This window comes from Athene cunicularia, assembly GCF_003259725.1.
Source record: "Athene cunicularia isolate RWA chromosome 1 unlocalized genomic scaffold, athCun1 chr1_part1, whole genome shotgun sequence".
Classification (NCBI taxonomy): Eukaryota; Metazoa; Chordata; class Aves; order Strigiformes; family Strigidae; genus Athene; species Athene cunicularia.
In genome coordinates this window covers 65939294-65949533 of record NW_020799091.1, presented here as the reverse complement: position 1 = coordinate 65949533, position 10240 = coordinate 65939294, and the positions used below count along the sequence as shown (strand labels likewise).

General features: G+C 36.4%; 1 protein-coding gene across 2 annotated transcripts in view; it reads right to left on the bottom strand.

Moving 5' to 3' along the window:
• The window catches only part of UXS1 (UDP-glucuronate decarboxylase 1), a 59794-nt gene that overhangs the window by 30870 nt on the left and 18684 nt on the right, over positions 1-10240 (bottom strand). Inside the window, exons 5-6 of one of the 2 annotated variants that reach the window (XM_026843553.1) lie at positions 9604-9664; positions 4594-4774 (exon numbers count right to left, since the gene is read on the bottom strand). In XM_026843553.1, the coding sequence (XP_026699354.1) occupies positions 4594-4774; positions 9604-9664 (242 nt within the window). Of the gene's footprint in view, positions 1-4593; positions 4834-9603; positions 9665-10240 lie in introns of both variants that reach the window. The other variant, XM_026843561.1, reaches the window with a different exon arrangement.

Genomic DNA, 10240 nt, shown 5'->3' with positions numbered 1-10240 from the left:
ATAATTTAGTATACATGGAATCTGTAATATGTAAATCTGGACACAAATGGTCACTCCTACGCTTTCCTTAATGCTAAACAAGTCTGATCAATACAACCACTCACTTTTACAAAACATTGCAATAAAACTACCTTTCTTTGTATCTTCTGTCTTTATTTTCCAGCCATACCACTGCACTCTGTACTCCGCGTGCTTTCGAAGTGAATAGAAAGGGCAGAATCTACCACTTTTCCTATGACAGGAAATGACATTCCTTTCTATGAAGGTATGACCTTCACTTTCAATTTGTGCCTTCAACACGTGTCATGGTAGCAGAAAGGACTAAATGGGCCACTAAATCCACTAAGCACCTGCATCCATCACCGTACTTGCTAGTCAGGAAGTCCTAAGCAGAAAAGCTTTGATCAGAAGCATATAAACAAGTTTCTACAGCTTACACATACTGACTTTTCTTGTGAAGAACAGCTATGCCAGTTCCATTGTTGTAGGTCAGGCCAGAGAAGCTGACACAGTGAAGCGAGACATTTCTATTGCACTGAACTAAAAAGGACTACAGATACAAATTCTTTTTCCTGATAAAAATATTCCCGGTAACTTAAGGCAAACTAGGATAACTTCATAAAGGTTTACGATATTGCTCATACTGGAGCAGTTCTGGAGAGCTTCACCAGAGCTCCAGTCACCACTGCACTTAGCTCTGGACAAACACAATTAAATAGCACATATTTTCTTCTGCCTTGCCGTGACTTTCCCAAATTGTACAATTTAAAACCATCAAGTTGAATGTATTAAGTATCTGGCAGAGGGAATGAAGACTACAGGGAGAAAAATAGGGGATGGAAGTACTGAAAAAAAAACCCAATGTATTGCAGGCACTCATATAAAAAATTAGAAGCTGTATTTGTATGTGCCTTAAATTACCTGTGAAATGACTTAAAAGACTGAATAATTCTGGGATACTACAGAACAGTGTTTAATAAAATGTTATCATCTTGGCTTCTTGAAGGCTGTTATTCACAAGAAGGCTATAGCCTATTCTTTTGGCCAATTTTGTGAGACTGTTGGTTTTAAAGTCAACTCAGACCCACAAACCAGCAAAGTTCTTAAGAATAAAAGCATTTTTAGTCCCAGAAAAGCCAATGATCTATTAAAGTTCTATAAATAATGTATTTTATATACCTATGTGCCTGTTACTAACAAATTCCTATCTTCTTAAAACTTGGAAAGCCAATCTTCTTGTCACTATGGATGCTATGTGCTTACAGCCCTTCTTCTCAACTTGCAAAATGTGGTTTTATTCTATCATTTTGAAAGCTTTTCAATGAAAGTCGGAAAAGCCCAAACTACCTTTTCATTCACAACAGTCACTGAAATGATTTGCCAGAAACCAGATTGCTGGTATTAAGTATAGAACAAAAAAAAACCCCAAACAAACAAGCAAAGAGCAGCTTTATTTAACCCAAGCAGGTTTAACTGATCTTCCCATCAATTATTTCAATTAATCTCAGGACACAAGTGATTAAATAGTTCATCCTTACCTACCACACATAACATTTTTCTTCTCTGTCAGTTCCTATTACACTGGTCAGGCAGTACACTTGCACTAGTTTTAAAAGGTCTGTCTTTGAATGTCAGAATGTAACTACTCTTCACTACTTTGCTCAAAAAGAAATAACCTATTTTGCCTTCAGCTGCCACAGACTGCAATTTTAGAGTATTGTACTGATACTGAAACAAGACTCCTGGCTTAAGCAGTGAAACATTGGAGGCCATCAACAAAACTCCTACTCTGCAACTGTGCTCCTTTAGTTCAAAATGAAAGTGGGCAGTGCAATCTAATTAAGTTGGAAAGAAGAAAAATCTCTAAGTGAAGTCTTATGACTAAAAGCATAAGCCTCGAGGACTACTGTGAACATCCTTCCAAGGGATGAGGATCTTTAAGCTACAACATTTTTTTGATATAATAAAGCATTCAAAACATATTGTACATTTATGATTAGGGAAATTAAATCAGTTCAACTGAGTCAACTTTCCACTGTTGATGAAATCTGTGGCATTTTCAGGCCTGTTTTGGTTTAAAATTTGTGAAAGTGGTAAAAACAAAACAAACAAAAATGCCCAAAACCAACCAAAAAAAGAAACCAAAGGCTTAAATGTGTTCATATGAACTGTTAAACAGTTCAGCTCAGGAAGACATCTTTCAGATCCAAGAGATGGCTGGGGGTAAAGGGAATGTGCACCTATCACCTTATAAAAGATTGTTTTAAGGCTTCCACAGGTTGATGACAAAGTAGGAAGAAGAAACGCTGGTGAGAGAAGGATAGGGGCTCTGCATACTGTCTGCTGTTTTCTTCCACTTTTATTCAACTGCTGTAGATATTGTAGATAAGATGTGTGCACCTAACGGCAGTTGATAACCAGACCTCAAGACTGAAGACTGTGAGGTATTACTTGCTTTTTAGGAGTCCATTTTGTGGTGCAACTGCCACCTTATGATGTCTCCTTGAAATGGGCCTTTGTTTTTCTGCTTGAGAAAGTCTAAGTGAAAGCTATGTTGTTCTGAATTTCCTAATGACACCTTCTCCAAACGCTAAAGCAAAGGAAGAGGAGAAAGTCATTCATCTCTACAGTTAACTGTAGTTATCACAGAACTGAGAAATAAAATGTGTTTAGGTGATTTATTCTGTCTCTGATCAATCTAGATCATGACCCAAGAATGCCGATTGCCACTTCATGTCATGGATCAAAGATAATGACTCAGAAAAGGCAGACTGTGTGCAGAAAAAAAAAAAAAAAAAAAAAAAAATCAAGAGATTTAGCAAAAACTATGCATCTTGAGACTAAATTCACTTTTCATATCAGAAGTGCAAACATTGTTCTTTCTAGATCTCCTTCAGAAATAAACCACTGATTACTCTCTCTGGAATTTAAGTGTCAAACATATCCTTATATGACATTTAAAGCAAAAAAACCCAGGAATTCTTTAGATATAAACCTTTTGTCATTCCAATTTTTATTTACAAGTAAAAAGGAGAAGCTGTGACTAAGAAAAGTATTAAGTCATATACCAATTTGTTAATTTGTTACGGTAACTATCCCTTATCACCTCATTTTTTTTTCACCTTTCCTATGTTGGAATATAAACGCTGCGTTGAAATTAACTTTTATCATGTTCCTATACCAGTATATCAAAGTTAGCTTTATTTTAACATTTAGCCACGCCAGATTTAATTTATGCTGCTGGAGGATGAGAAGACATTCAACAAACTGTCCACTGAATAACACGTTATGGCTTGTTGTCAATATAAGATGGGGAATTGGTGTCTTTACACAGAATATGGGAGAGATTGCTGAAGGATCTCAGAATTCCCATTCATTAATGCCTAGTAACTGAACAACAGTATTAGCCACAACGAATAATTCTCTGAGAAGGTCTCAATTGTAATCAGTCAGAAAGCAGGTAACACAGGGGGAAAGATCAGGAAAGCTGACAAACTGAATTGGTTGAGGTATAAATTACCAGGACTTGGAGTCAATTAATAAGATCCCAGCCCTATTATCCTGTCAGTAGAAGCCAGCAGTAACTGAACCAGTGCATTGTCAGAGCAGAGAAGGAACATGTGTTTGCAGGACTGTTTCAGTAGTGCTGTCAGGAATTCATCATAAGCAATAATACCAGAGATACAATGCTAGAGATTCTCCCTGTGAAATTCCATCCATTAGAATTCAGCAAGAATAAAAAAGATACAACCTCAGATTAATTTTTTTGTTGTTGTTTAAAAAGATGAAACAACTACATTGTTACAAAGTTTTAAAGGGATGGAGCAAACCCAACAACTGCAATGTAATTTGAGTACCTTTTTCCACTGACTCACAAAAGAGTCTACAAATGCATGTATTTCTTAAACACAGCTCCATAAATGCTATCTTACAATTCGGCATGATAGTTTGAGGTTTATGATAGTTTAGATGTCAAGTTACTTCTATTTCTTCAAAGCAGAATGGCTTTTTGTTTCTTTTTTGTTTGGTTGGTTTGTTTTTTTTGTTGACAACTAGGGTGCTGCCATTTTCCTACTCTATAGACTGTGGAATGCTTGTACCTAAAGTAGGAGCAATGTTTTCCACAGAAGACACATAAGGCAACTAAGGAAAGCGAGCTGACTTGCTGAAAGAGCCTATTCTCCTCTGTCTAGTGTGACTGACTGCAGCCCTGAATTAAACTTCTCAGTTCATGACATATCTAGACCACAGACTCTGTGTGCATAAGCCTGTGCAGGCACAGGGATGTGGAACAAGGGATGGGACAGATAGACTGACTCACTGCCACCTTGCCTTCTCACATAATCAGTTACAGTAGGAAGTTAAGACTTCCTTCATCCTGTCCACTCAAAGGAAGAACTCATTTCAAAGACAAAAGCACTCTGAACCTCTCACCCCACGATGGTCAAAGAAATTAGGCTAATAATAAACAAAGAATACAAGTATTAGACAAACCAATGCAGAAGTCTACATAAGCTTTATTTCTTTACAAACATACATACTTAGGAGGGTAAAGGACAACAATGTGCAGATATTGAAGCAGGGACTACTCACCTTCAATGTACAGGGGCTCAACGACATCGTGATTGATCAGTTCGAAGTTCTCATGACCAATCCAGTGCTCCACATTTCTTTTCCTGCCCGTAAAGAAGTTGTCCACAACTGTAACCTCATGGCCATCCATCATTAGTTTGTCAGTAAGATGTGAACCCACAAACCCTGCTCCTCCAGTTATCTGCGTTAGGACAGTTGGTATAAATTTCTTTTTCTTTTTACAGAAACACCAGACAAAGTCTACAAACATGAAGACAGAAGAACAGTAGCTTTCAGATCTTTGCTTACTCCAGGGGAAACAACTCCATTTCCATGCTTTTTTTAAAAAAAAAAATCCATTATTTACAGCGTTTAAAATTTCAAGAGAGATGCTTGACATGTTTAATCACTGTCAGCCTAGAAGTTCAGCTAACCATTCATATCAGAATCTTTTTCAGATTTGATTTTTTTTCCTTCAAATTGGATTGTGCCCTTTTATGCGACAGCAGAGCCTAAAAAGACCCAAAAAGGTAAGAGGGGAATTCTCTGCAATTCTCATTTCTCAGAAAAGAGACGACAGAATGACAGGTTATTTTTGTGGAAGATTTATAGTATCTGAAACGTCAAATACAGGTTTTGTCTGGTTTAAATGGAAGACATGTTAGGTGTGCTAAGTACAACAAATTCTTTCACCCTTCATAGAAGGAAGGAAGCAAGCATATTCTTAGACAAAAGCAAGTCTATGAAGACCTCTCATCTCAAGTATCTGTTAAAACCACAATTATTCCTTTTGTGTTTTAATGCATTCATAGCCCACATCCTATCATTCTGTTTTCAGCCTCTCATACCATTAGCTCTGACATCCAGCATTTGCCTGTCTTGGAATTTTATAATGTTTTACTGCAAAGAAATAAGCAGAAATAAAGTATTTAAGAACTTATACCCTTGTTCCATTGCAATGAAGTTTTTTACTTTTTCCCTTTCTGCACCTGTCTTTAACAGTAAACAAACAAAAAATCACTAGCTCAGTATTGAAGCAGTAAAGACAGTAAGTAGTAGAACTGCAAGTTGTGTTAACACATCCAGACAGACATATCCATGGAAGCAATTATTTTCTCTGCACTTCATAAACTGTTTTCAAGAACACACAAAGACATGACAGATCACCACTCTCAAAGAATGAAGAGACTTGTAAAAGCCCTGTGTGGCATCAGCTATACTATAAGACTGCATGATCAAATTCACATTTTGAAAGTGATTCAGCTGTTGATATCCAATCTTCAGCTGCACTGACAACTAACCAACAAGAAAAGGACCTAGTGAAATTGTCAAGCAGGAATCTAATGCATGAATGTGTTACAATGACAGAGTGATGCATAGAGAAGGATGTAGATGCCTGAATTTTCTTCCCTTTGGGCTAGTCAAAGCCGAAACATTTATCCTGCCCATTCCCTCCCCATCCACTGTTGAAAAGAGCCAGATTAGCAGAAATGTTATTAAAAAAACCCAACAAAAAACCCACCAAAAAACAAACACAAAAAAAACCCAAACAGGAAAGACACAAGGACAAATAGAAAGCTATCAAAAACTGAAAAGGGAAAAAAGGTAACTATATCTGTTCTCTTCTGTAAAAGCTTGAATGTTCACTTCTATTCTCACACTTGTTTTTCTTCTTAAAAATTCAGGGCCATCAGTGTGTCAAAGATATGGTAAAGTACCATTAATAACAGAATCATTTAGTTGGTTTATCTAGTATTCTTTTGGGTTTATCACTCAATATATGATTCAGTTCCTTAATAAACCTGAAGGAGAGAGAACTTAGGAAAAGCCCTCACTGAAAAAAAGAAATAGTCTCAGAGCTCCAACTAATCCAGAACAGACAGGAGGGAAGAACAAGTTTCTGGCAAAATGCTGTGAATAAGGGAAAAAGGAGGGTAGTAACCAAGGAAGAACAGCCCTTTACCAGGTGCCACCACTTACCAAGGGAAAAATAATATTCATGGAAAGCCTACTGTCATAAGCTTATCCTGATTTATCCTGAAATAAGCTGCAGCTTTGCTGAATGTTTCAAGGGTTTTGCCTTTTTGTGGTGACCAGTATAAAAATTTTCTATAGATGACCTGAACCTACTCCTTCAACTAAGGCCCAAGAAAATCCCCTGCTGCTACTTCTATTTCCAAGATTCCAAAGAAGACAAACTTGACACTCACAATGTGTCTTTGGTGCAGTAAAAGAAGGTGTCTTCTTCCCCAATGTCTCTGTTAGAAAAAAACATAAACCCAAGCACTGCTTACAGCACTCTTCTATGCTATATCCAAGCAAAAAAAACAAACCAAACCACAAAAAAACAACAAAAAAGCACAAACCAATTTTGCCTGGAAAGAAGTTTCCAATTATTTTAAATCTGTATGTCGTATTTATGATAAATCTACATTAGCTGTATTAACATACCACTTCCATAGGTATTAGATAAAGAACTACTTGGAAAAGGAGCTGATTTTCCCCTGGAAAAGTAAACAACTGTATAATTTTTTTTTTATCATTTCTTGAGGCTACATTAAAAAAGAAAAGATGATTTATCACTGAAACTCTCTGTATAACCTTCCTGTAATTACTCATAAAAGCAAAGTCAATATAGTTTATTTCTAAATATTACTTCCTGCAAATGACAATGACATATTAATCTACAAAATCATATACTGTATGTGAATCATTTTCATAGAATTGAAGCAACAGCACCTGTGGCTTAAATAGGCATTCCTTAGTAAGATATCACTAATAAAAATATTTAATTATTTAGTAGTGCCAATATGCTTGGCAACTTCATCATCTACTACAAGGCATAAATATTACTGGTAATTTCCTCCACTAGAGGCACTTAAAAGTTTGTGTATTTGCTAGACAAGTTAATTTCTGCCATCTACAGTCAGATTCAAAACATCTAATGTCCTATATGGAAATTTTTTTACAATTGTTTTATTCTTGAATTGGTCTACCACATTAAATTCAGAAAAAAACCAAACAGACTGAACCAATGTCAACACTATGATCCATAATATTAACAGAATTCCTTCTCTTGCATACAAAAGCCTGTGGCCTAATCACTTCAGAGAACTGAGCAAGTAGATAACTCATGCACAACAGGACAAAGACTTGAGCTCTTTTGAAGGAAAGTGACAGAATATCTACTCTCAGCCAAAACATCACCCCCTACTAGCAATCACCTATAAACAGATACAGAGAATAATAAAAAATAACTGTTAGAACTGTTGCCTTATCAGGTCAACACTGTAGATTATCTCCAGGTTGCAGCTGGAGACTGCATTCAGAGAAAATATCAGAATTTAGAATGGATTCCAGTAAAAGATGCACTACCAACAAAATATGAAGCAAATCATCTACCAAAGTTCACTTGGCTTGCTGATTCTTATGTTTACTCCTGAGAAACTTCCAAGTGTCATGCAAGGTCTATACGAGTTCTCAACAAGCTGACTTCAGTTTCTCAGAAGAACATCTTTCATGCAGGATTATAACAGTAACCTTCCTAACAGAATGAAACTGTTCATGTGGGCAGGAGGCTTGTGAAAGCCCATCTGAGTTCCACTGAACTAGTCCCTAGACATAACAGAGAAGAAACAACTGAGCAACTCACCGATTCTTTTGGCCAGCTTTCTCTCTAGTAATTTAAACTCAACAAAATACATGGACACTAAAAAGCTATTCACCTCCATATCACCAGAAATCACTCCTATACCAACTACTTGCCATTACTGTTGAAGCCACAGATTTCATCAGAACATTCAGTAACTTTAAGAGGCAAAGTTTAAAAGTTAATATAATAATAAGAGCTCCATAGCCTATTAACAGTACTCCGGTACTTTTTTAGTGAAAGTACCTCTTGCTTACAGAAAAAAACATTAAGGTAACTTTATTACACTTGGACACACAGGCACAATTTAGAAATTTTCAAAATTAAGCCTCTCTCCAATACTTCTCTCAGTGTACTTTCCACATTCAACAAGAGAACAGGGAGCCTACAGGTCTATCTCCTTCAGACTGCCATAAAATGACAGAATAACTCTGAAGAACTGAACTAATTCAGTAACACTCTGTATGAAGTTTTGCAATAACAGTGAAGACTATTGCCTATAAAATAGTAAAACCAATATTTTTAATTGCATCTTTTTGATGTTTTTCTTCAAAATTTTGAAGAGTCAAAGCAAAGGAGAATATCAGATAAGTTACGCACTTTAGCGGGGATTTGTCTCAGACACTGCTCTCTACTACAGAAATTCATACTCCTATATTTATATATCTTAACTAGCTATACTTTCTCTGCCTCTTCAAAATATGAGGACAATTTTTTCCCCTAGGACAGACATAAACATGAAAAAAATTAGGACACATCTAACTTCAATTGTTTGTAGACAAAACTGGAAAGCTGATGTTGCAGCACAATTTGCTGACTTTAAGAATGCCTTGGACAACTACTTGTCCTGACTTAACCTGCCTTCCTCTTCCACCCTAAAACACATGTGATGCTTCAAAATATCAGAAACAACACAGAAGATAAGAGAGATGAACATTCCCTCAGTCTGATTAACTGGTCCTGCAGAGCAGCTACTTTTCCAGCTTTACGACTAGATTTTGTCCAGTTCAGTCACACAAGCTTTCTGTCAAGATGTGCCTAAAAAGCATCCGTGTTTCTGCAAGTCTAAACCATCTGGGAGCACAAGATGAAAGACCCTTTGGCAATGCAGCCCTGAAATGTTAAAAGCAGAGAACAGTAGCTTAATTGGCAAGTCAAATCTCCAAACTAGAGCCCAAGTCTATTATCCATAGGCTGAGTTCAAGAACATCTACACAGTAAATGAAGTGCTACTCCAAACCCTGTGTAGTGTATATGACATACAAGGTAATTTACTTTATTCCTGCTCACAACTTTAATTAATTCTACAAGACTGATTATACATCACAGATTCTGCCCCCCCCGCCCCACCAAAACCAGCCCCATAGTAAATACCAACTTACCAGGATTCTTTTACGATCCTTTTCTGATAAAAATTTCACTGGTGGGTATTTCTGGGTGAAACTACAGAACATTATCAAAACAAAGAAGAAAAACTGTGTCAATTTCAGCCTTGCTGCTTCTTTCACATATCTGTCTTTGAAATACGAAAAACTACTCTGACAACCTGCCATTCTTAAAGTTCTCCTAAGGGTATGTTCAGTCCTTTTTCCTAAAGAATCTGGGTCAACATGAGAATATGCCTATGCTTTGTAAAACCACTGTGAGAAATATCAAACTTGATCTGCAAAAAGAGCTTTTAAAATTTCTGCTTAACTGATTCTCTAGAATTAATCACCTGACTTCTATTTTTTGAGAGTGGAACTGGTGCTTGGCACGGCATCACAAGTGATTAAACCAATAAAACATGAGCAGTGACTGGACTTTCTTTGTTTTAAAGAAGTTTTAAAAAACAAACAACTTACTTTCTTTTCCAGAACTTTTAAGAAAGTTGTGTTAACTTACAACATTGACTTCAAACACTGCTCCTTAAAGTTTCAATGTGAACTTTACAATATAAAGTGTTTCACAGTAATCATCATAAAGTTTACAGTCAGAATCTTGAAGAAATTCTAAGATACTTCGATAATTTTTCCCAGA